Source organism: Oryctolagus cuniculus, chromosome 1 (genome assembly GCF_964237555.1).
Source record: "Oryctolagus cuniculus chromosome 1, mOryCun1.1, whole genome shotgun sequence".
Classification (NCBI taxonomy): domain Eukaryota; kingdom Metazoa; phylum Chordata; class Mammalia; order Lagomorpha; family Leporidae; genus Oryctolagus; species Oryctolagus cuniculus.
In genome coordinates, this window is record NC_091432.1 from 7,544,242 (window position 1) to 7,569,078 (window position 24,837).

Genomic DNA, 24,837 nt, shown 5'->3' on the forward strand with positions numbered 1-24,837 from the left:
AGAACCCGGGGTGCCGGCACTGCACGTGGAAGATTAGCCTAGTAAGCCGCGGCGCCGGCCAGATCTTATATTATTTTAGAGTTATAATGCCACGTTATTAGTTGCACTTTTACCAAACCTAAACTCGTATTTGGTCATCACTGGTAAGCAAAGTATCCAATAGAATTTATTTTTTTTTTAATTTTAAAATATTTATTTTTATTTGAAAGGCAGAATGAGAGCAAGAGAGAGAGAGAGGGAGACATAGATCCTCCATTCACTGGTCCACTCCCCAAATAACTGCAACAACTAGAGCCAGGCCAGGCCACATCCAGGAGCCGGGAGCTCCATCTGGGTCTCCTATGAGAGTGGCAGGGACCCAAGTGTTTGAACCATTACCTCTGCCTCCCCGGGCGCGTTAGCAGGAGCTGGATTGGAAACAGAGCATTGGCACTTGAACCCTGGCATTCTGATAGGGGATGTGAGTGCCTTAACTGTTGAGCCAAGTGCCTGCCCCTCTAAATGTTTCATAAACTCTATCCACATAGCCTGAAGGTGATTTTTTTTAAGATTGATTTATATGGGCACTGGTTCAAGTCCCAGTTGCTCCACTTCTGGTACAGCTCCCTGCTAATATGCCTGGGAAAACAGTGGAAAATGGCCTAATAACTTGGGCCCCTGCACCCACGTGGAAGACCTGGAAGTAGCTCCTGGCTCCTGGCTTCGGCCTGGCCCAACTCTGGCTGTCTGGCGTTCTGATATTAGATGCCGACATCCCAAGTGGTAGCTTAACTTGTGCCACAATGCTGGCCCTGGTTATGTGATTTTTAGATTTGGAGATAGATTTGTGTGTGTGTGTGTGTGTGTGTGTGTGTGTATTTTGGGGAAGATTGTAACCAAGATATGGAAGGGTTTTGAAGTGAAGAATCAATTGGAGGCTGGCCTGCAAACAGCAGGTGGCTTGTGAGTATTTGGCAAGTGCTGACTTGAGAACCACAGGTGCCTTGTTGTGGGAGACCTGTAAGTAGAGTTACATTTCTGTTCCATATACTTGGAAAAAGATACCATTAGCCTGAGAACGTTCAAGGCTGATCCATGAAAGGGCCTTAGTGTTGTCTCACAGAACACTTTGATTCGGTAAGAACTTTGTCCTGGGGGCATTTCTGCCGATGTCCCCCACACGCTTTCTAGGAATGGCTTCCGTGGTTCTGCTTTGCTTTAGGGGTTGACAGCTGAGAGAGGAACACGGGGCTCACGGTCCCTCTCCCGGCACAAGTGAGGCAACACTGCTGCCGTTTACTGCAGGTAGCCAGGACGTGAGCTGGTTTTTGAGCCGCAGCAGATTCGTCAGACACAGGGTGCCCGCCTCTGGCATGCAGCAGCTGACTTCTTCCTGGCTTCCTTGTGGAGGTCAGACTGGGGTCGCCTTTGACACCGTCACCACTTCACCCTGTCCCTGTCGTGATACGGCTCTTGTCTCCTCCGACTGAGAAGCTGTTCTTTCCATCCGGCCTTCTTAGACGTGTCTAGTGTAGGATCTGTCAGTCTTGGTAAAACGGCGCTCAGCAGCACCTGGACCTGCTGGCTCCTTGTGTGAGTGTTTCTGAAACGGCCTTTCAGTGTGATGAAAGTTGAAGCCAAAAAAAGCTCTGTGTTTTTTTCTTAAATAGACAGTACATTTCCGCATTTAAAATACCCCAAAGAATTAAAAGGTGTTCACTGAAATGTCTTTTCCATTTCTGTAGGCTTCCAGAGTTTCTTAGAATATGTGAACAAATATGAATTTATACAGAACCGCCTACTGTATACACTGTTTTATACTTTGCACAACAAAGTTACTAAGAATTGGTCCTTCTTTGTTGTTTTTAGTTTTACAGTTCTATTTTCATGGTATAATTAAATTTACGGAGTGCTGAAGGATTCTCACCTTGCTATGGGCTCCCACCCACTTCTTTTCAATTGTTGGTTGGGGGCCAAGGGAGACCTTAGATGATTCCACAAATCAGATTCCTCGTGCTGTAATCCTCCTGTGCCTTTGTAGTGGGGCCCGCTGATTCTGCCTTTGAGGAAAGAGATCTGTGTAACGGCTCCCAGGCCCTTGGTGGGAACCTGGTGCAACCTGCACACAATCTGCCAGTGTCCCTGAGAGATGACCCTTTCCATCTTGGGGCGGGCCGGGGGCCTCTGAGGCACTGATGGGAAATGCGCCTCGTGAGATACAGGTGATGTTACTTCTGAAAGAGAGAAAGCAACCAGATGAGCAGTAGTGATTCCAAACAGATTTGTAGGTAAGTGTGAGGTGTGCATAGCAAAGGCCTGAGACAACTGGAAGGGCTGACGATGATTGTTCTCATTCAACAAGTTACTGATTGATTGAGAGTCAGCGAGAGAGGGTGAGTGTATGTGCTTCTGTTCGTTAGTTCAGCCCCAAATGCCTGCAATGCTGGGTCTGGAGCCAGAAGCTGGGGACACGGTCCAGGAGCCCATCCATTGCAGCCATCCCTGCCGCCACCTAGTGTTAGTGTCAGCAGGAGGCAGGAATCAGGACCCAGAGCTGGGCTGTCCTGTTTGCGACGTGGGTGCCCCAGCCAGTGTCTTAACTGATAGGCTAAATGCTTACCTCTGATACTCAGAGTTTGAAGACCTCATTAGTCAAGTTCTTTAAAAATGAAATTTCTTTTTTTTTTTTTTTTTTTGACAGGCAGAGTGGACAGTGAGAGAGAGAGACAGAGAGAAAGGTCTTCCTTTGCCGTTGGTTCACCCTCCAATGGCCGCCGCGGCCGGCGCGCTGCGGCCGGCGCACCGCGCTGATCCGATGGCAGGAGCCAGGAGCCAGGTGCTTTTCCTGGTCTCCCATGGGGTGCAGGGCCCAAGCACCTGGGCCATCCTCCACTGCACTCCCTGGCCACAGCAGAGGGCTGGCCTGGAAGAGGGGCAACCGGGACAGAATCCGGCGCCCCGACCGGGACTAGAACCCGGTGTGCCGGCGCCGCTAGGCGGAGGATTAGCCTATTGAGCCGCGGCGCCGGCCAAAAATGAAATTTCTTGAAATACTAGGGTATCGACCAAACATCCCCAGAATGGAAACCAAGTATATTAGCATTTGTTACTATAGCAAAATCCTTGAGGCGGCTCACTCACACTGAGCTTGGTTTTTGAGCTTCAGAGGCCAATTGGCATGGGGCAGGCTTTCTGGCCAGGGACCCCTGGCGGATGGCAGGGCACAGAGAGAGGAAGGCTCACCAGGGTTCCACAGCAGCCCTCTTGCACGACTCAGGAGGTCACATGAGAGCTAGCTTCCTTTCCAGGGCAGTGCCCCCAGCGACCTGAGAACCTCCCGCTGGGCCCCGCCTCCTAAAGCTTCCACCGCCTCCCAGTAGCGCCACCCTCAGGACCAGTCTGCTAACACATGGGCCTTCGGGGGACGTTGAACAGCCAGACCATAGCACCCAGTGCAGATGTGCCCTGTGTTCTGCTCTGAGCCAGAGGGGATCTTAGAGGTCCTTATGCTTCAGCAGGGGAGGGGACAAGGATGCATGGAGGCAGAGCTGTGCCAGCAGTCTGGTCACAGCCAGAATGGGTCCGACATGTACGGTCTGGGACCCCACTGCCCTCACTTGGAGCTAAGGAATGTGGAAACAGCGGGGTGGGCACTGTGGTGCAGAGGGCTAGGCTGCTGCGCGGACACCTGCACTCCATGTTGCAGCGCTGGTTCAAGTCCCAGCCACTCTGCTTCTGATGAGCTCCCTGCTGGTGCACCTGGGAAGCTCAGGAACTTGGCCACCCACATAGGAGGCCAGGATAGACTTCCAGGCTCCTGGCTTCAGTGTGGCAAGTGTGGCCCAGCCCTGGCTGTTGCGGCCTTTTGGGGAGTGAGTCAATCTCTCTGTCTCTCTGCCTTTCAAACACATTTAATTTTAAAAAATAATATTTTTATTAACGTAAGGTAAACAAATTTCGTATCAAATGAATAGATCTTAAAAAATAACTAAATGGACTGTGAAGATTGTGTTGTATGCTCACCTGGGTAGACTAAGGCCGTCTGGCATGTTTCCTTCTTTATGGTCCTGTGAACAGATATTGCTGGTGAGTTCAAAGAGCAGTTGCAGACGCTGATCCCATATGTATTAAACCCCTCCAAGTTAATGGAAAAAGAGATCAACGGCTCGAAAGTTACCTGTCGGGGACTACTGGAGTATTTTAAGGTAACTACGGGTTTTAATTATTAAAATGTTGAATTTTTGGTAAAGCTGGTTTAGCTTGTAACCCATCTTGAATTTTAATATTTTCCTGGGTTGGGGGGAGATGGTGAGGCCGGATGAGAGACCCCAGTGTCCTTCCAGGCGTGGGCCACTGGGTGGCAGTACCGGTCTAAGAACCAAATGGATGTCTTTGCGCTCTCTCAGAGTAATTACTGTGGCTAAAGGAAGATTGTTCCTCAAGGAAGACGCAGTGCCAAGGAGGTGGTTAGGAGGTTGCTGTGAGTAGGAGCGGCACCTAGTCGTGACCCGACTGCCTCAAAGCCCACAGGTAGTGGTGAGGCCAGCGTGACGGGCCTCTGGTGGAATCCCAGCCTTCGTGGGCTTGTGCTGCTTGAGAACATTTTTAGTGAACTAAAAATGCTAACATGCACTTCCAAGGTGTGTTGTGTTTCCGCTAATTCCTGACTGTCGGTCTAGGTGTTTAGGAAAATGCAGTTGTATGGTCACTGTTTTCAAGATGGGAATAAAATTGAACAGAACCATAGTTTTCATAATCTTTTCAACGTTTGTATTCTAAGGCATATATCAAAATTTACCAAGGGGAAGATCTGCCTCACCCCAAGTCCATGCTGCAGGTAAGAGGCTCTCCGACATCCGGAATGACACCTGTCAGTTACATGCAGTAAGCGGGCGCCGCTGGCCTTGTCTCTGGACGTGGGGTGGCACCAGTTAAGAACAGAATGGCCCCTGCTCGCTGGGCCTGGTGCCCCACCAGACGCACTCTGGGGCACAGCCGTGCTTTCCCAGGCAGGACGCACCCAGCGTGGCAGACAGGCTGTGGCCTGCGTCTGTTGTCTGCTGACGCGCCTGGTCACTCATTCACTGAGCAGTTCTTTAACGTGTTTGACTAGACACTGTCATCTGGTTAACGCAGATAATCTCTGACTTTCTTATGACGAGCATAAGCACACTCATTGCCAAATGTCAGTTCCTTTAGTAGCAAAGCATTTTCACACAGGAGACGAGTGCCTGGGACTCACATTTCAAAGACGAAAATGTTCCTTTTTTTTTTTTTTTTTTTTTTTTTTTTTGATTCACAGCTATTTCTTACATTTAAAACCAGAGACAAGGAAATGCTATTTCCCTAGATTTTTAGAGGTTTATCCTGTGTTAACGAGTCTTACATATTAAAGAACAGATTTTAATTTGGTTGAAAATCTGGCAGAAAAGATATATTTTGTTTCATAAATTGAGCTATGTGAAAGTCTAAAAAGTAGCAGAAGGTTAACGAGAAAGGAAGAATGGAAGTGGGGTGAGAGATTTGTACTTGGGTATTTGTGGAGCATGTTCAAAGAGGAAGGGTTTATAGCTCACGCCTTCCTTTCCTAACAGGCCACTGCTGAAGCCAACAACTTAGCGGCGGCAGCCGCTGCCAAGGACGTGTATTACAACAACATGGAAGAGGTATGTGGGCAGGTGCCTGATCCTGAGGTGTCGCGATACCTGACCATGCGGCTGTCTTCCGAGGCCCAAACTTGATCTGACTTGACACTGCAGGGGGGCTGGTATTGTGGCACAGCGGGTTAAACCATCACTTGTGATGCCTGTTCGAGTCCAAGCTGCTTGGCTTCCAATCCAGCTGCTTGCTAATGCACCCAGGAAAGCAGCGGAAGATGCCCCAAGTACTTGGGCGCCTGCACCCACATGGGAGACCTGGATGGAGTTCTGGGTTCCTGGCTTTGGCCTTGCCCCAGCCCTGGCTCTTGCATTCATCTGGGGGAGTGAACCAGCAGATGAAAGAGCACTCTCTCTCTCTCTCTGTCTTTTCTCTCTCTCTAACTCTGCCTGTCAAATAAATAAATAAATAAGTATATATTTTTATTTGACAGGTAGAGTTGCAGACAGAGGGAGAGACAGAGAGAAAGGTCTTCCTTCTGTTGGTTCACCCCCCAAATGGCCGCTATAGCCGGTGTGTTGCACTGATCCGAAGCCAGGAGCCAGGTGCTTCCTCCTGGTCTCCCATACAGGTGCGGGGGCCCAAGCACTTGGGCCATCCTCCACTGCCTTTCCAGGCCACAGCAGAGAGCTGGGCTGGAAGAGGAGCAACCGACACTAGAACCCGGGGCCCATATGGGATGCCGGCGCTGCAGGCGGAGGATTAACCAAGTGAGCCACGGCGCTAAAAAAATAATTTTTTAAAAAAGTTATGAGGCAGCAAAGCTGTATTCAGGCCATTGTGATAACCAGGTCCTTCTGATCACCATTTCGTTTCTTTTTTTTAAAAATATATGTGTTTTACTTATTCTTTTTTATTTAAGGTATACAGGTTACATGTATTTGGTGTACACCAGTTTAGGAGTGTGGTGATGCTTCCCACGCTCCCACCCTTCCTCCTCCTTCCTCTCCTCATCCTCCTCTTTAATTTTTACAGTGATCTACTTTGAGTTTATTTTACACTCATGAGATTAACCCTACACTAAGTAAAGAGTTCAAGAAATAATAATAATTAAAAAAACACTGTTCAGGGCTGTAAACAGTCATCGAAGCTCAAAACGTCGATTTCACTCTTCTGATGGTCATTTCTTTCCGTTTCCGGGCCACGCTGAGCTCCTCACTCTGCTTACCCAAGTGCGCTCTGCAGAGGAGTGAGACCAGACTTCACTGGTCTCCGTCACCTTCTGAGAGTTAACTGACGCTTGCCGCAGCAGCTCAGTTGTGAGTGTGTCACCCACCTTTCCTAGCAGAGTGCTGGCTGGAGTGCTGGCTGCTCTGCTCCCATCCAGCTTCCTGCTGCTGTGCCCCTGGGAGGCAGCAGGTGGATGGCCCGAGTGCCTGGGTCCCTGCCACCCACATGGGAGACCTGGTTGGACAGTTCTGGGCTCCTGGCTTCAGTCTGGCCCAGCCCTGTTTGTCGTGAGCATTTGGGAGTGAACCAGAGAAGAAAGATCTCTCTTTGTCTTTCAAACAAAATGAAAATAAACAGTGAAAAAGTTTTTTTTTTTTTTTTTTTTTAAGATGTATTCATTTATTTGAAAGAGTTACAGAGAGGCAGAGGCAGAGAGAGGAGCTGGGCCGATCCGAAGCCAGGAACCAGGAGCCTCTTCTAGGTCTCCCACGTGGATGCAGGGGCCCAAGTACGTGGGCCACCTTCTACTGCTTTCCCAGGCCACAGCAGAGAGCTGGATGGGAAGTGGAGCAGCTGGGACTTGAACTGGTGCCTAATGGGATGCCGGCACTGCAGGCAGCAGCTTTACCTGCTACGCCACAGTGCCGGCCCCGAAGTGAACACAGTGATAAGAGATTAACGTCTGATACTTAAAGCCTTGTAACCTTTGAGAGTCTTCACCTGTTTTTGAAGGGACCTTCGCCATGCCGTGTCTCTGTTGCCTGCAGGTTTGTGGGGGCGAGAAGCCTTACCTGTCCCCTGACATTCTAGAGGAGAAGCACAGTGAGTTCAGACAGCTCGCTCTGGACCACTTCAGGAAGACCAAGAAGATGGGCGGGAAGGACTTCAGCCTGCGCTACCAGCAGGAGCTGGAGGAGGAGATCGGGGAGCTGTACGGCAGCTTCTGCAGGCACAACAGCAGCAAGAACGTCTTCAGCACCTTCCGCACGCCCGCCGTGCTCTTCGCGGGCATCGTGGCCCTCTACATCGCCTCGGGCCTCACCGGCTTCGTGGGCCTCGAGGTCGTGGCCCAGCTGTTCAACTGCATGGTCGGGCTGCTGCTGATAGCGCTGCTCACCTGGGGCTACATCCGGTACTCCGGCCAGTACCGCGAGCTGGGCGGAGCTATCGATGTGGGTGCGGCCTATGTGTTGGAGCAGGTGAGTGGTGTGGGGTGATGGTGGGCGGCCGGGTCAGCTTCTGTCGTGAAACATCTCGGAGTTTGGTAGCAAAGAGGGCATGAGAAACCTCCCTGGGCCGTTTTTAAACTTCCTTGGCTTTAGTCTGTTATCCTCTTTGGGATAGGAGTAGTTATTCCTGATGTTTTGTTTCCATGACTTAAAGTGGGCCTTTAGTATATAAAAAGTTTCAAATTAGAGTAGGGTGTCCCTCACAGGAAACCTATGGGTGCTTTTTTTTTTTTTTTAAAGATTTATGTATTTATTTGAAAGTCACAGTTACACAGAGAGAAAAGGACAGGCAGAGAGAGAGAGGCCTTCCATCCGCTGGTTCACTCCTCAGATGGCCACTATGGCCAGAGCTGGGCCAGTCTGAAGCCAGGAGCCAGGAGCTTCTTCCAGGTCTCCCACGCAGGTTCAGGGGCCCAAGCACTTGGACCATCTTCCACTGCTTTCCCAGGCCACAGCAGAGAGCTGGATCGGAAGTGGAGCAGCCAGGACTTGAACCGGCACCCAAATGGGATGCAGGCACTGCAGGCAGCGGCTTTACCTGCCACGCTACAGTGCTGGCCCTGTGCGTGCTCTTTAGACACAATTCCTGTGTGATTCGGCCTTCTCCTCTCCATGATCTTGCTTTGCTGAAAATCAAGAGTCCTGAAAAAAATATGAACTCAACAAGAGATGACATCTCCTTCATTTAAAATCTTCCAACAAGTCAGCGGCTCTTTGCAGAGGTCGTCTCCAGCTTTACAGATCTTTGAGACTAGCTCGTGTCTTTCTGAGTGACAGGAGCAGATCGGGTAGGCCCGTAGCGTGGTGAGCCAAAGGAGCTGGCCGCCCCGTCACAGGGCAGAGGGTCCTGGGGTTCCGGGTGGGCAGCTCCCGCAGCCTCCCCTCCCCCCGCGTTCTCCTCTCGTAAGCCATCGCTGGGGGAGGCGGAGGTGTGTGTCTCCAAGGACGGCTCGTGGTGCTGAGTTGTGTTGCATTAACTTAGGTGTGAATGTGTGGACTCTTGCAGGCTTCTTCTCACATTGGTAATTCCACTCAGGCTGCCATGAGGGAGGCCGTGGTCGGGCGGCCTTCCACGGAGAAGAAAGCGCAGTAGCATCGGAACGTGAGGACCCTGCGAGAGCCGCCTGCCGCCGCCAGCCCCTGCCGAGTCCTGGCTCCCGCCGCACCACGGGGCCTGGCCGAGGAGCCGAGGCTGTGAGACCCCTGGGCAGCGCGGACCTGTGGCGCTGTAATAAATGACCTGGCCTCCCTGTGGGTCCAGATCTTAGACGCTTCCATGTCTCCTGGCAGCCGTTCCTTTCGTGCTGTCACGGATCCAAGCCCGTCTCTGTTTTCTTAGTGTTCTCTGCTTTGTGCACTTTATGGGGGAAGAAGCTAAAGGAAACGATGGAAACGCCGCCGCTTCAGTGCCTGTGGGATTGAGCCTGCGCTGCCGCAGACGCTGCGGGGTGGGGGGCGCCTCGCGGAAGGTGCTGTCGGTGCAGCTTCAACTTCTTTTATACCTTACTCTTCTGTAAAAGTTTACAGAGCTGGGAAGAGCTTCCGAACTGCAGTCCCCAATCCTGATGCCCTTGCACTCAGAACACCGTGTCTATGATCTTAGAGAACCTGTTTGTCAGTGTGGGGAGAACCCCGTCATACGGAAATATCCCCGGAAGGTCGGTTCACGGGCAGCCTCACAGTTTAGCTGCAAAGTGCTCTTTTTGTTGTTGTTGTTCCTATAGCTTCTTTCTAGAAAAGAGGCGAATGTGCCTTGAAAAGCCAGGCTGGCTCATCCTAAATGGAAGGAGCCGGATCCCCTAAGAATAAAAAGCTGCGTTTAAGTGAGCCGTGTGACCTGTGGTCTGCGCGTGGCTTTGTGCCTTGGTCAGACTCCCGGGGAGCTTGGACACGCACGTGTGCGGCTCGCAGCTCTCACACACAGTGGCCATTTGAGAGGTTTTGTGTTTGAGTTCTGTGCAAGAATAGAGCTTTTTTAAGGATTCGAGGAAAGACATTACCAAATATTAGTGCCTTTAACTGATGTCCCAGTTCCTGTGGCTGAGCGGTAATTAGTGATTCAACGGCCTGTTTTACAGTCTTGACCCAAGGTGTTTATTTGCATCCTCCTATGCACCGTGTGGCCTTCCTGATAATGAAGCTGAAGTCGTCACTTTGATGCGGTCCCTCGGCCTTTATTTACTTTTGAATCGTCTCATGGCCTTGAAATCGCTTTGGCTTAATGAGGACCAAAGTCACCCACATGCAGGCAATGTCTCCACGCATCCACTAATTCTTTTTTATTTACCCTGATTGTATGATGAGGTTTTTGTCTGTCGGTGGCTTTTTCCTTTGATTTCTAATGATGAATTTTTGTGGATTTTCAACTTCCTCACACCCACCTTTAAGTATTTGTATAACCATTCAGGTGTGTGAGCCTTAATTTTTGTGGTAATTTTTGTTGTGGGTGGGAGATAGAAGGGCGTAGGCAAAATCGGAGTTGTCACTTTCACAGAGACGAGGTGTGAATGGAGAGTAGGGAAAAGGGAGCCTCCCAGAGGGTGTCTTCTGGTGGACGCTTCACCACTGCAGTATTTTGTAAGTCCCCCGATTAATTCCAAGCATATTATGTATTTTTTAAAAATTCTTACATGCTGTCTTGCCTGGAGGTTGTTACTATTTTGCTCACTTGCTATTAAAATTTTAGAAAACTTCCAGCGTGTTCTAAGCCGCTGCTTCTCGGTGGCGGGAGCTTTGACTGCAGGTTGAGAGCTGTTCGCGTTCTGGCCGTGTTCAGGTGGCCTCCCGTCCCTGCAGGCTCCGCTCACCAGGAGGCCTCGCGGTTAGACTTCCCATGCCTTCTCTGAGTAAGAGCATTGACTGCAGAGTAACTGTCAGAAGTCAGAACTTTAATAGTGAGACAGGGTAATGTGTCTGAAATTCATGCTAAGGTGAATTCTAATATGCACGTTCTAAAAAGCACGTTTGCTTTTTACAGTGATAACTGCGTGATTTAATGAAAGCTTGGGATTTAGTTCCTGTGTGGAGCCACCATTTCTGTTTTGGCTTTTAAAGGAATAACCTTGGCTGATTATCCAGCGAAGTCTTCGCTCCCCGTTCAGTTCCCTGTTCTGCCTCTAGAAAGCGTTTGCAGGGTTTCCTCTGGGACCTTTTTCCTGTGACAGTGATTAGGTCATTTGCATTCTCACGGCCACTGCTGGCTGTACACAGCCTTGGTGTCCAGGTTGAGATCTACCTGCTGCGTTCTTTGAGCTGTGAGTTTGCGCAGGAGTTCTGGCTGTGGTGCGGCGTGTGCTCCCCCCCGCCCCCAGCAGGCCCTCCCTCGCTGGTAATGTGCACATGTCCCTCCAGTGTGGATACGGAGCACCTTCCTCTGAACATAATAATCAAGGAGTTCCTCACAGTTTTTTTATTAAAATATCTCAGGACAAGTTGGTTGTTGCTAATTTTAAAAAGGACTTCCAAATTAGCTCCCTACCATAAAAATAATAGAATCAAACCTTTGGAGCTTGCGCTGAGGAATCTCTCTAGATTAATTCAAGGACAAGGCAAGGAGAAACCGCCATGAATAAGGATAAGCCATGTTCTCTGTTCTAACTCTGACCACGCTGGGTAGAAGTACCTGCGAATGTAGGTTCTGTTTCCCCACTCTTTCTCTCTTCTCTCACTCACTTTGGACACCACGTGCACGTACACACACACACACACACACACACTGCCGTGTGTTTGCTGTCAGCTTCCTCAGCAGGCCATGTGCAGTGTTCTTCCCAGCTTACACACACGGTGCCTTGAACAGGGTGAGTGTGGGTGAGTCTGTGTATGTGTGAGTTACAGAGAAACTGAGTAGGTTGATTCAAGTCCAGCGAAAGCAATAAAACCTAAGCAGCTTTACTTTTTTCCTAGCGTTTATTTTTAAAACTATGTAACTTACGTCAGTTTCCTCATGGAGCTATTGCCACATAATTGAGCATGGTTTGGGGTTCACATCTAAGGCGGCCAGCGTGGGCTGTGTCCTTCTGGCTTGGGTTCGAATCCAGCAGAGTCTCGGGGTCAGGGCGTCAGTCACGGAAGCACAGAGCCTCTGTTAAAGTGGCATCAGGAAGCCCCTTGTGAAAGACCACGGAACAGCGGTTGAATTTCTCCTTAGGTTCAGTCCACTGTGCTGTGTTTGGAGAATTGGCTCTGGTCGACCCCGGCGTTCGTGAGACCCGCCTAGGGAGCTTGTTAACCAAACAGAAGGGGAACTCCCAGCTTTGGTCCCAGAGGTTGCCTCGTCGGAGGTTCAGGGATTGGAGAGTCTGCTCGTGGCATGGGAAGCCCCAGGAGAGATGCCGCGCAGTGCTGTCTGGGCCACGGCTGCTGCCCAGTGCGGGAAGCGTCAGCGAGAGGTTGCACTGAGCGCGTAAGGACGTCTGAATCCAGAGGCTGTGTGGGCTCCCTGGGGCTTTCTCTAACCGTCACAGTGCCTTCCCTGGAGAACGAATGGGCGGTTACCCTGTTACTAACAGGTGTAATTGGAATTCCTAAGGTTTTGATAGCTGTATTTTTATTTTTCACTTAAAAAGCAAAATGTAGCACTGTGACTTGAAACCCTAAATCTTCCACACACAGGAAACCGTAAACCATAAATAAAAATAATGAACAGTAAAGAGGGGCAGGCTCATGACTTTGATAATTAGCGGCCTCAGGACCCCAGGTCCAGAATTTTCAAGCTGGACCTAGAGGTGGAGCGGTTTTGCAAGAAACTTCTCTGGGAAGGACTTTCACGGGCCAGAAATTCAGGTGTCTCACGGAGGGGAGGTTGCACGGATGCCCGGCGCGTTCTAACTTAGATCAGTAAGTGCTGTCCTGGATGTTTGCCTTAAAAGGAGTTCATATTAATCTGGAACATTCATAAACTTTCCTGGGGTTTCTCTTGTATTGTTTTTCTTTAAAAATGATTTATTAAAAATACTTTATGCTAAACCTTTGCCTTTGAATGGCTTTAAATTGTATAAACCGTGCAATGAGATGAGATGATGCCGCTAATGTACTTGAAGCATGTTTCTGTTTCACTTGTAGCTGCAAGGTTGTTTAACGGAATAAAGACCACAACACCATGCTGTCTGTGCCTGGTCTGTAGTGCAGGAGGGTCTGTGACATAGAACTGGGCTTGGCAGTGAATAGGATCTGAAAGGGGGTGGGCCACGCAGGGTCACAGGTAGTAGTAGTGGCACTGTGGCTCTCTCTGTCCCACATAACGACACTGCACCAGGGCGGGACCAGCATACCACCAGAGAAGGCTGTGCTGTCGGCAGGGTTGAGGAAAAGTGGGCACAGATCCTGTGACAGCACCAGGCACCCCGAGGACTTTGGCATCTGCAGTGCCTTCGTTTGCCCCTTGTGGAGCCAGCTGGCTCTGAGGGGAGCGGGAGGGGGGCAGCGGGGAGGCTGTGTTGGATTTCTCCGACGCTAGCAGCCAGGCGTGGCTCAGCCAGCCCTGCAGGATAAAGATTTCCTCCTCCCCAGTTTGAAGCACACAGAATGGGGTCTGCAGCCTTCGTCCGTCCCACCACCAGCCCCTGACCGTGCTCGGGTCGGGCCCTGTGCTCTGCTAGGTACTGCGTTTGAGTTCCTCACCATTCCTTGCAGGGGAGGGGCAGGCACGGTGGTCCACACGTAAGGAGTATGGTAAAGACAAAGATTCACAATTTGGGGACTAGCGGTGTTGACATCTCCATCAGCGTCAGTTGGAAAGCAAGGGCCAGGCTAGGGCTGTGGCCATGTACAACGGGAAAATGTCAAGTGAGCTACGAACCACGGCTTGTCTTTGGTTATTGTGTTGGAAATGTCTGGTCCAGCTTTAGCTTAATCAAAAAGAGCAGAAAAAGGAATTGTTGGGAAAAAGATTCCTGTGACTGGATGTCCAGGGGCAAACCTGACCTGTGCACGCGAGGAACTCGGCTCTCAGCAGGGCTCTTATCTCAAAGAGCAGGACCCAAATTATCTGTTGTTGCAGATGGGTGTCGTCCGTGCCCCGGGAAGGACAGGCACAGACGGTCCTGGACTTACAGCATTCCACTCTAACTCCCTGGAGGAAGGAGCTCTCCCCCTTACTGCCTGTTAAAAATGTGTGTGTCCACCCACCTACCCGTCCATCCATCCACCCACCCATCCATCCATCCATCCACTCATCCATCCACCCACCCACCCATCCATCCATCCACCCACCCATCCATCCATCCATCCACCCACCCATCCATCCATCCATCCACCCATCCATCCACCCACCCATCCATCCACCCACCCATCCATCCATCCACCCATCCACCCACCCATCCATCCATCCATCCATCCATCCACCCATCCATCCACCCACCCATCCATCCACCCACCCACCCATCCATCCACCCATCCACCCACCCACCCATCCATCCACCCACCCATCCATCCACCCACCCATCCATCCACCCACCCATCCATCCATCCACCCATCCATCCATCCACCCACCCATCCATCCACCCACCCACCCATCCACCCACCCACCCATCCATCCATCCATCCACCCATCCACCCATCCATCCATCCATCCATCCATCCATCCATCCATCCAGGTAAGCCTTCTGTTTGGTCTGGCTTGAGTCATGCTCCTTCCAAGGTCAACCCTGTAGCCCCGGGGCTTGGGCACCTTAACCAACCAGACCTAGGTCACAGGTGTTGAGCCAGGGTGATTGACAGCCCCACTAGAGCTGCACAGAGTTGCCAAATGAAAGACTGCTGGGCAGACCAAAACCATTGCCATCACCAGTTCCTCGGGTTAGCGGCAGAAAGACCTCTCATCTATTGGTTTGCTCCCTAAATACCTGTAACAGCCAGGGCTGGGTCGGGCTGAAGCTGGGAGCCAGGAACTCACGTAAGTAGCAGGAACCCAAGAACTTGAGCTATTGCTGCCTCCCAGGGTGCACTCTAGCAGGAAGCTGGAGTTCGCAGCACCGCTGGACTTCAAACCCAGTCACTCCGATATGGGATGAGGGTGTCCCAAGCAGCGTCTTAACCACTGCCCATACTGGCCATTTCACATTGGGGCTGAGAGCCTGGGACGTTTCCCAGGTTGCAGGTTCTGGAATGTTCCTTGAAGGGGCGGTATGATTGTCCTGCCCACTTATGCACCAGAAATGTCACACTGCAGATTGGTTCTGCCTTTCCAGTGGGATCTGAGGGATTTCAGAGAGGGGGCTTTGGAAGGAAGTTACACTTTACCCTTCTCACCCTTTCTCTGATACAAGGGCGCTTGCGCTTTTTTCTGGTCAGAGCAAACTGTCAAAGTTGGCATGCTCACAGATCCCGGCAGTGCGGGCTGCGCGGTGTGGACACCCCGTGTGCAGCCGGCTGGTGGAGCGCTTTCCCCGTGAGCAGGGCTCCATCTCAGAACTGCTTGCTGTTAAGCAGCCCAGACGCAGTTCGCCTGCTCTTCCCTCCCCCTTCCTCCTCCTCCTCCTCGTGTGTGTGTGTGTGTGTGTGTGTGTGTGTGTGTGTCCTGGTGCACAGCAATTTAGCCTTGCTCAGGCACTCCATCCTCGGAGAGTCCTGGGAGCATCCATTTTCCTCGGAAGGCAGAGACTGGAGATTGCAAACTTAAAACATCTTTGTCCCCCCCCCTGCACTCCCCACCACATCCCTGTCCCAACAAGAGCCGTGGGGGCTCCTTAGCTGCAGTCAGGTCGTAGTTGGAGCCCAGCGCGCTGCGCACCTGTCCACCCACCTAGAAGTGGGGGTGCCATCCAGGCTTTGGATGTGTCCTCCAAATTCTCTGTGTTGGCAAGTTAATCCCCAAAGTCCTAAATTAATGGCATCTGAGAGGCGGGGCCTGTGGCAGCTGACTGGGTCCTGAGTGCTCTATGATTAGATTACTCCATTGCTGGATCCACGGATGGACCGGTGTCTGGGGGAATGACCTGGTTATAGAAGTGACCTCTGTGGAACGGCAGGTTAAGCCGCCTCCTGTGATACTCAAATGAGTCTCACAGTTGCCTCATTTCTGATCCAGGTCCCTGATAATGCGCCTGGGAAAGCAGTGGAAGATGACCCAAGTGCTTGGGTCCCTGCCATCCTTACGGGAGACCTGGATGGCGTTCCAGGCTCCTGACTACATCCTGGCCTAGCCCCAGACATTGCAGTCATTTGGGGGAATGAACAGATGGACTATCTCCACCCCCTTCTCTTTCTCTGTAACTGTGCCTTTCAAATAAATAAATAAATCTTAGAAAAGAAAGCAGCGACCTCTGGCACGCCGGCCCTGCCTGGCCCCGTGGGGCCGTCCACAGTGTGATGATGCAGCACGCAGTTCCTCACGGGAGGCTGTGCAGATGCGGGCGCCAGCCTCCAGAACCGTGAGCCAGACCAGCCTCTCCTCTCTAGATCCCTGCGGGTCAGGCTCCTGTCAGAGCAGGGCTGAGGATGCTCTCGCTGGGGAGGGTGCCGGCGTCGTCTGGCAGTTTCTCCGGAAGTCCTGGGGCCTCTCCTTTGGCTCCTCTTTCTAAGAGGTGTATGAAAATATACAGCCTGCTCCTTTTGTTTCACTTTCTCTCTCTCTCACGGTGAGGGAGGTGACATCCGCTGGGGAGCAGAGGGGAGGAGAGGAGGACGTCAGTGTGGTTTGCTCAAGGCTGAGCCTTTCCATCCTGGGTCTGGGTGACCCTGCAGATTGTCCCGTGCTCGGTGTGCTCCACCGAGTGAGAACACAAAGCTCTGGTATTTATTTGTTCTGCCTCTGCCTCCTCTTCAGAGAATACCATGTGACAAGCACGTGTGCCTCTCCCCACGTTCACAACAGCCAACACAGCCAACATGTCCCAGATATTCAGCACTTTTAAAAGGGTTTTATTTATTTGAGGGGTAGAGTTACAGAGAGAGAAGTCTTCCATCGCTCCCCAAATAGGTGCAATGGCTGGAGCTGAAGCCAGGAGCCTCCTCTGGGTCTCCCACTTGGGTGCAGGGGCCTGAGCACTTAGGCCATCCCCACTGCCTTCCCAGGCTACCAGCAGAGAGCTGGATCGGAAGTGGTGCAGCCAGGACTTGAACCGGCACCCATACGGGATGCCAGCACAGCAGGCAGAAGCTTAGTCTATTATGCCTACTATGCACTTTTCAGCATCCTTTCATTTGTGGCTCTCCCTTGGGGGAACGCGTTCTTAGGCAGAACATAGTATCACCACCACCCCATTTTACAGATGATCAAATTGAGGCTCAGGGAGAGAACAACTAGCCAGTAGCAGGGCCAGGGTTTGGCACAAGCATCCCGACCCCGAGGCTCCGAGCCGGTATGGGAGCGGCAGGAGTGTGGAGGGGGAGGAGAGCTGTTGTACTGTGGAGTCAGGCCAGCGAGCAGCGTTCATCTACTCATTGCCGGAAGGTTTGGGGCTACCCGGTGGCTTCAGACCCAGTAGTTATAAGTACTTCCTGGGGCTGGTGTCATGGCCAGCAGGTTAAGCCACCACCTGTGTGACGTGGGCTTCCCAAATCAGCACCGGCGTGAGTCCTAGCTGTTCTACTGTGATCCAGCTCCCTGCTAATGAGCCTGGGAAAGCAGCAGAGGATGGCCCAAGTAATGGGGCCCCTGCACCCACAGTGAGAGAGCCAGATGGAAAAAATGGAAGAAAATAAATAAAAGTACTTCCTCAATGCTAGAATCCTCCTTTGCCTCTGAATGGTTTTATGTTTAATACAGTTTTGTAGGGGTGCTGTGGTCTGGGTATGAGTTTGGGTGTCCCCCAATGCTCACGTGGTAAACGTTTGGTTCTCCGAGTCTCACGTTAGTGGTACTGAGAAGGTAGAAGCTGGATCCGCCCGGATGTTTAGAGGGGGCCTTTGGGAGGTGACCACCCTTCCCAGCCCCCGCCCCTGCCCCCGCCCCATCACAGGCAACTCTGGCACAGTCATGCCACGTACCCCTCTGATGATCCACATTCCCACGTGAACGTGTGTTCACTCTCGTGGAAGTACACCCTGCCCTCCCCCCGGGGGGGCACCGTATGTAGGTCTCTGCTTTGAATTCTTAGCTGGGGGTGGGTGGGGGTGGGGCAGGCTCCAGGAATAAGAAGGGCACCCAGGCCTATCACCCTGAGAACTCAGCCCAGGTCTCCCCCGTGGGTGGCAGGGACCGGGTGACTTGAGCCATCATCTGCTGCCTCCCAGGGTGCGCTTGAACAGGAAGCTGGGATCCAAACCCAGGCGCTCCCAGATGGAATCAGACATGTGTGTAGGGGGTCTCAACCCTTACACCAAACGCCCGACCCCACCCACTTCTGTAACACAAATTGCCCTTGGCTTGGGAGCGCCAGCAGGTAATGAAAGACCCCAAGAAGCAGGAGTGACTTCTATACTCAACTGGACCAAGAATAGTAAGGAGAGAAGAAGCCATTAAATTCTGCGGGAGAGGCTTGAGAGACAAGAGTCGTTTTCACGGTTTCTCCTGGCCCAGCTCCGGGAGAACAGGGTGTGTTCAGGAGTATCTTCTTGCACCTGCTGTTTCTCAAGCCCCTGGGACAGCCAGCATGGCGGGCTGCTGTGTCCGGCTCCTTCCATTCGTCAGCCGGGCGCTCGCTCGCAGCAGGCGGGCAGAGCGCCCTGGGAATGCCCCTGCTGTGTGGCCTGGGCTCCGGGCCGGAGAGGGGAGGGGAGGGGCGCTGCGGGCAGGGCGGGGCGAGCCGCGGGCGGCCCGCTGTCCCCAGCGGCCTCCGGGGTAGGGGCCGGGCCAGCTCGCGCCGGCCGGGGCTCCGCGGCCACTCAGCCGGTGTCCGTCGCCGCGGTGGCCGCTCTGCCTCCCTCCGGAGTCCGGCAGGTGGGTGGGGCGGCTCCTTTCGGGGACACCAGGGAAAGGGGAGGCGCAGCAAGAGCCGCGCAAGGTGCCGGAGCGCTGCCGGGCGGGGCTGGGTAAACAAGCCGGGCGGGCGGCCTGCAAGCGGCGGCCGCGCTGGCGCGCACGGAGCCGGCGCCCTGCTCGCCCGCTCACCCGCCAGGGGTGGTCCGCCCGGGGCCAAGCGCAGGGCGGGCGCGGGGCCAGCGAGGAACCTGCGAGGAGAGGGAGGTGGTGGCTTCTGCGGGGCGCGGGGACGAACCTCGCGCGGGCTCCCCTCCTTGAGCCCCTGGTGTTGGGGTGGAGGGCGGGGGGACTCGGGTCGCTGCTCCCCGGTAGTGTCATCATGAGCCCCCGCTCCCCCGTGTCTCAGGTGTTTCTGCAGCGAGTGAAGCCAAGTCCACCCTGACCTGAGGGTCCACGTCGGGACGGAAGATGCGCGCACCCATCGTAAGTGCGGGTGCGGGTGGGGTGGGGGGCGTGTGTGGGTAGTGACCAGAAGTCCTGGAGCCCCGCAGAGAGCATCCTCGGGGCTGGGGGCACCGTCCACCCCTCCAGCACCTGCAGGACCTCAGGTGTCGGCTGTGGGTGGGAGGCCACGTGTTGGAACTGTTGCTGGGTCCTTGCAGGGGCGCAGGAGCAGGGGGCGAGGCCCCTCTGCTAAGGTCAAACCAGGACAGCAGACATTGTCAGAGGCTGGCTGTGCTGCCCCCGGGGCCTGGCTGCGGGTCTCCCCCCCCCCATCCCCACCCCGTGGTGTCAACTGACTCACCTCCTGACCACCCCAGCGGGCCCTCTTTCTGACCTGCTGTGCGGCTGGGAAATCCTGAAGAGGCTTGGCACAGGGCCGGGCTGGAGCGTGGCGGGACCCCAGCAGCAGAGCGATTTAGAGTACGGGTTTTGCATTTTGATCAAGCACAAGCGCAGGAGTGCTGGGAACAGCGTGGCGCGCCGGGCCATCCTGCAGAGCTTCCAGCAGTGTCTGGGGACAGTGGCATGGTTGACCTGCTCTGGTCTCGTTTACGTGGCAAAATTGTTCCCAGGAACAATCATGAAATGAAAGGTAGTGAATGTGCAGGAAAGAAAAAGTGGCAGGAACCCAGAGACTTGGGCCCTCATTGCTGCATCCCCGGGTGGGCTGCGGGGTCTGAGCTGCGGGGTCTGAGCTGACAGGTTAAATGCCTGTTCCGCAGGAGTGTGTTTTTGAGAAAAGGGAAGAAATGTATTCCTACCTATAGGTTGGTCGCAGTCATGAATCATTAGAATGCTACCATTTCTGTTTTGAACACTTGCAAAAAGTTGTCCGTGACTTTGTCAAGATGGATCTTTGCATATTCGTATTCAACAAGTAGAGTTAATTTGTCAGCCCACAGTTGGTTGAAGAATATTACTTATTAATTATAATTTTGAAAGCTGCGTTCACTTGAAGCAATAAAATGAAACAAAGCCTTAAGTGTTAGGATTGGTCTGGCAGAGATTTATGAAAATTCTGTTTCATAATAAATTCCAGACATTGCAACACTATCCACGTTTTTTTTTTTTAAATCAGTTCTAGCAGCTTTTAAATATTTCCACACTCACAACATTTTCACTAAGATGTCTGCACCAGAAAATTCACCCTAAGTTTTTATTTTACTTGGCAAAATTCCCCAAGTTTTTCTGCTTCTGCAAAAATCCGGGGAGAATGGCTGAATGACTGAACAGCACGGACAGTTCGTTAATCCTGGGCTTTGGAGGAAGGCAGCTCTCGGGAACACGAGACGAGCCAGCCTCTTCGATGTTGCTCTGGTTCCTCCTGGCGCTGGGAGACCCAGCTGTTCTGTCTTCTGTTTAAACACAGGGAAATGTAGGACTGCAGGGCGTGGGCTGGTCAACTGTATAGCTGAGCTGGAACCATTCTGAGCTGGGGAACTGACTGGAAACAGACGTGAGTGAATGAGGCTGAGTGGAAGTGGCTGACTGGATGATGGGTGCTGTTCTCTTTAACTTCCGTGGAAGACACCATTTTTAAAATAAAAAGAAGTAGACAGGAGTGTTTAACGCTAAGTGGAGACACCCTGGGAACGCAGACTTCCTGTGTCAGCCTGCCTGGTTCCAGCTTCCTGCTAGTGCAGACCCTGGGAGGCAGCAGCACTGGCTGGGGTCCCGGCCATCCACGTGGGTTGAAAGCGGCCGGCAGGTGCATTAACCGCAGCCAGGCTTCCGGTGGGTTCTGTTGCTTTTGTGTTTCCCACAGACAGCTCGCCCCTATTTGTCTGCTCTGGGGAGTGAGGCTCCCCCTGGGGTTCTTTGGGCTCTGCCAACCTTAGCTGTCACTCAGGTGCCTCCTGGAGGGGAGGGGGAGCTGGTGTGGGAGAGGCTGCGTGGACACAGCTCTGGTCCAGCCGTCCAGCCCGTGGCGCCACCTGGCCTGGCCCCTCCCTGCTGCAGGATTCCAGTGTGCTGGAATGAGCGGGCCTGGAGTTTGCCTTCCCTCCTCCCGCGACCTCAGCCTTGACCCTGGGGTGTGCAGAGCACCTGCTGCAGAGAAACAAACTGAAACTGAAACTGAAACTGGAGCTGCAGCCCAGGGAGATGGGGCTGGGAGTCCAGGCTCCTTCCTGTGCCCACTGCTTTCCCGGCTTCTGAGCTTGCTGGGCCTCTGGGACATCTCTGGACCCTTCCCAAGTAGCAGTGGGGGGTGGGGGCGGTCACCTCTGAGAGGCCGCCGCGGGGGAGGGGCTGGAGCAGGAAGCAGCGCGACCCCTCCCGGCCAGCACTTCTGCTGGGTGCTGAGGTCAGGGCTCACTGGTCCTTGGGCTCAGCACAGCCACCACGGAGGTCCCAGAGCAGGGCTGTGTTGGGGGAGGCAGCAGGGCCGGAGGTGTTGAGGAGGAGGGTGGGCTGGGCTCTGCTTCTGCACACTCAGGACTGACGCCTGTTCTTCCTGGGTTTCTTCTTCTCCTAAAACCTTGGCTGGGAGAGCTCGGCTCCCTGCTGGGGAAGTCACACCCGGGATTTCCTCTCAGAGGTGAAAGGGCCGAGCTGTGGCATTTCACAGGCGGCACGAAAGCGCTTGCTGTTTCTCTCTGGTTCTGGAGGCCCAGAGAACAGCCTGTCTCCATCCGGGTTTTGAAACGCCCGTGATGTCTCCAGCTGGGCCAGAGCCCCGAGACACCTCTCCAAATCCGCACTGGCGGCAGCTGCCCCAGAAACAGGGGCTGTAAGCACTGGCACCTACCAAAGCTCCCTGTGCCGGGCCCTGCGTGCCGTGCCGAGGGCTTTTTAGGGACGCTATCACCTTGTTTGCTCCTCGGGATGAGTTGGGGCTGTGATGACAGCGGAGGGCACGAGGCCCGGAGAAGCTGGGTGACGTGCCTGGGGCTGTGCAGTTAGGACATCACGGTGCTGCTCCTGCAGCTCGCGTCCATCCTGACGTAAAGCGGGCAGTGGTGCTCCTTGTTTTACTTGCTGTATTTTTTATGCTCCTGGGGTAATTCATAAAAACAAACAAAATCCCCAAGCCCCGAAAGGACAGATGGGGTGTGAGTGGGTTTGGAATCATCCTGAGTGGCCTTGAATGAAAAGAAAATGCTTGTTTAAAAATTATTTTATGTATTTGAAAGGCAGAGTGGGGGTGGGGAGACAGAGAGAGATCTTCCCTTTGCTGGTTCACTTCCCAACAGGCAGGTCTGGACCCAGCTGGAGCTGGAGCCAAGGACTCCATCTGGGTCTCCACGTGGGTGCAGGGGCCCAAACACTTGAGCCTTCTTGCATTAGCAGGGGGCTGGATCGTCAGTGGAGCAGCTGGAACTGGAACCAGTGCTCGGATGTGGGATGCCAGTGCTGCAGGCAGTGGCTTAACCTGTTGTGAAGCCACAACCCCGGCTACTTTTTGTTGTTTGTTTCAACCCTCAAGGAGAAAATGGCCCCTCGCCGTCTACCTGCTCAGTTTTTTTTTTTTTTTTTTTTTTTTTTTTAAACAGGCAGACAGGCAGAGTGGAGAGAGAGAGAGAGAGAGAGAGAGAAAGGTCTTCCTTTGCTGTTGGTTCACCCTCCAATGGCCACCAATGGCCACCACGGCCGGCGCACCACGCCGATGGCAGGAGCCAGGTGCTTCTTCTGGTCTTCCAAGCACTTGGGCCATCCTCCACTGCACTCCCTGGCCACAGCAGAGAGCTGGCCTGGAAGAGGGGCAACCGGGACAGGATCCAGTGCCCCGACCGGGACTAGAACCCGGTGTGCCAGCGCCGCTAGGCGGAGGATTAGCCTATTGAGGCGCGGCACCGTCTACCTGTTCAGTCTTATCCTCTCTTCCCTTCACCCTGCTGCTCTGGGGCTCCCACTCTGGGCTGCTCAGTAGAATCACCTGGGAACTTAAAAAAAATACCAGGTCTGGGCTCCGCCGCCCCAGGAGCGCCCTGAGGTTTCGGCTCCCTGCCTGCCTGTCTCTGTGCTCCCTGGAGGTTGACCCCTTCCCCGCCCGTCTCCCGCTTTGAGCGCAGAATGTGGGGTTTGGAGATCCCTGGGTCTCAGGTGGGACGCAGACTCCGGCACGGCCTCTTCCGTGTCGTCATCACTTCCTCTCCTCCCATTCTCTTGTCATCACTTCCTCTCCTCCCATTCTCTTGAACCCATTTCAGCCAGGCTTGTGTCTTGCAGGTCACCCGTGTTCCCCTTCCCCTGGCTGCTCCCCTGGGCGCCAGGCTCCTGCACAAGGCTGCTTCTCCATTCGGCTCCCTACGGGACAGTCTCGGGCCAGTGTGCCCGGGCGTGGGTGCCCAGCCCTCGCTCAGCTGCTCTGTGTGCAGCTGCCAGCCCTTCCCAGCCCCCTGGTTGTCCTGGCCCCAAACCTTGGGAGCATCTGACTGCTGTTTGCCGCACGCCCCCCTCATTCCGTCAGCACAGGGGTCGGCTGCCCCCTCCAAGTCCATCCAGAACCTGTTCCTTCTCATCAGCCCTGCTCCCAGCTGTCTGAGCCTCATCCCCGCTCTCCCCTCACCTCTTAACAGGTGTCTTACATCTCTTTGCGCCCTGCGTCCGATCTCTGAACAGCAGGCAGCAGGACCCTTCAAGCAGCCAGCTTAGATCAAGTCTCTCTCCCATGCTGCAGACCCGGCAGTGGCCCTGTCAATCAAAGCCAAAGGCTTCAGGTGCCTGTCAATCAAAGCCAAAGGCTTCAGGTGCTGCTGCTGCTCTTTGGGAGTGAACCAGCGGATGGAAGATCTCCCTCTCCCCCTCCCTTCCCCTCCCTCTCCCCTCCCTCTCCCCCTCCCTCCTCCCCTCCCCTCCCTCCCCCTCCTCCCCTTCCCCCCTCCCTCTCCCCTCCCCTTCCCCTCCCCTCCCCCTCCCTTCCCACCTCCCCTTCCCCTCCCCTTCCCCCTCCCTCTCCCCCTCCCCTCCCCCCTCCCCTCCCCCTCCCCCTCCTCCCTCTTCCCTCCCCTCCCTCCCTTCCCCCTCCCCTCCCCTTCCCTTCCCCTCCCTCCCCTTCCCCATCCCCATCCCTCCCCTCCCCTCCCCCTCCCTGTAACTCTGCCTTTGAAAATTCAAACTGTGTGTTTGAAAGCTTCATAAGACAATGTCAGGAAGCCCCATTTAGAAGCGCGTATTTCGGAAGAGGTGGAAAATACGGGCAAACAGAAGGAAGCGATTTGATCCCAAAGGCACTGCTGGCGCCAGCACCAAGGGCGGCCATGGGGCGCGGCCCGTGTCTTTCCCAGTCTTTCTACTTCGTTTGCTTTGTTTTCATTTTAAAATATTATACAGAGAGGAGGAGCAAGCGAGAGAAAGAGAGGGAGAGAGGGATCTCTCATCTGCTGGTTCACTACTCAGGTGTCCACAACAGCTGGCCTGGACCAGGCTGAAGCCAGGAGCTGCTTCTGGGTCTCCCACGCGGGTGCAGGGGCCCGAGCACTTGGACCATCCTCCACTGGCTTTCCCAGGAGCTGGATTGGAAGTGGAGCAGCCGGGACTTGAACTGGTGCCCA

The 24,837-nt window shown here is 53.7% G+C and overlaps 2 protein-coding genes across 7 annotated transcripts in view; both read left to right on the forward strand.

Annotated features, from left to right (window-relative positions):
• Positions 1–13,135, forward strand: part of ATL3 (atlastin GTPase 3) — a 56,452-nt gene extending 43,317 nt beyond the window's left edge. For 2 of the 3 annotated variants that reach the window (XM_008274336.4, XM_051833087.2), the window contains exons 9-13: positions 4,057–4,184; positions 4,760–4,816; positions 5,574–5,645; positions 7,575–8,006; positions 9,043–13,135. In XM_008274336.4, the coding sequence (XP_008272558.3) occupies positions 4,057–4,184; positions 4,760–4,816; positions 5,574–5,645; positions 7,575–8,006; positions 9,043–9,129 (776 nt within the window). In that variant the 3' untranslated portion in view covers positions 9,130–13,135. The remainder of the gene's footprint in view (positions 1–4,056; positions 4,185–4,759; positions 4,817–5,573; positions 5,646–7,574; positions 8,007–9,042) is intronic. The other variant, XM_051833088.2, reaches the window with a different exon arrangement.
• Positions 13,136–18,718: 5,583 nt separating this feature from the next.
• Positions 18,719–24,837, forward strand: part of PLAAT3 (phospholipase A and acyltransferase 3) — a 31,590-nt gene continuing 25,471 nt past the window's right edge. For 2 of the 4 annotated variants that reach the window (XM_008274337.4, XM_002720986.5), the window contains exons 1-2: positions 18,719–18,856; positions 19,245–19,321. In XM_008274337.4, coding sequence (XP_008272559.1) covers positions 19,307–19,321 — 15 coding nt within the window. In that variant the 5' untranslated portion in view covers positions 18,719–18,856; positions 19,245–19,306. Of the gene's footprint in view, positions 18,857–18,995; positions 19,103–19,244; positions 19,322–24,837 lie in introns of those variants that run through there. The other 2 variants (XM_070069286.1, XM_070069290.1) reach the window with 2 other exon arrangements.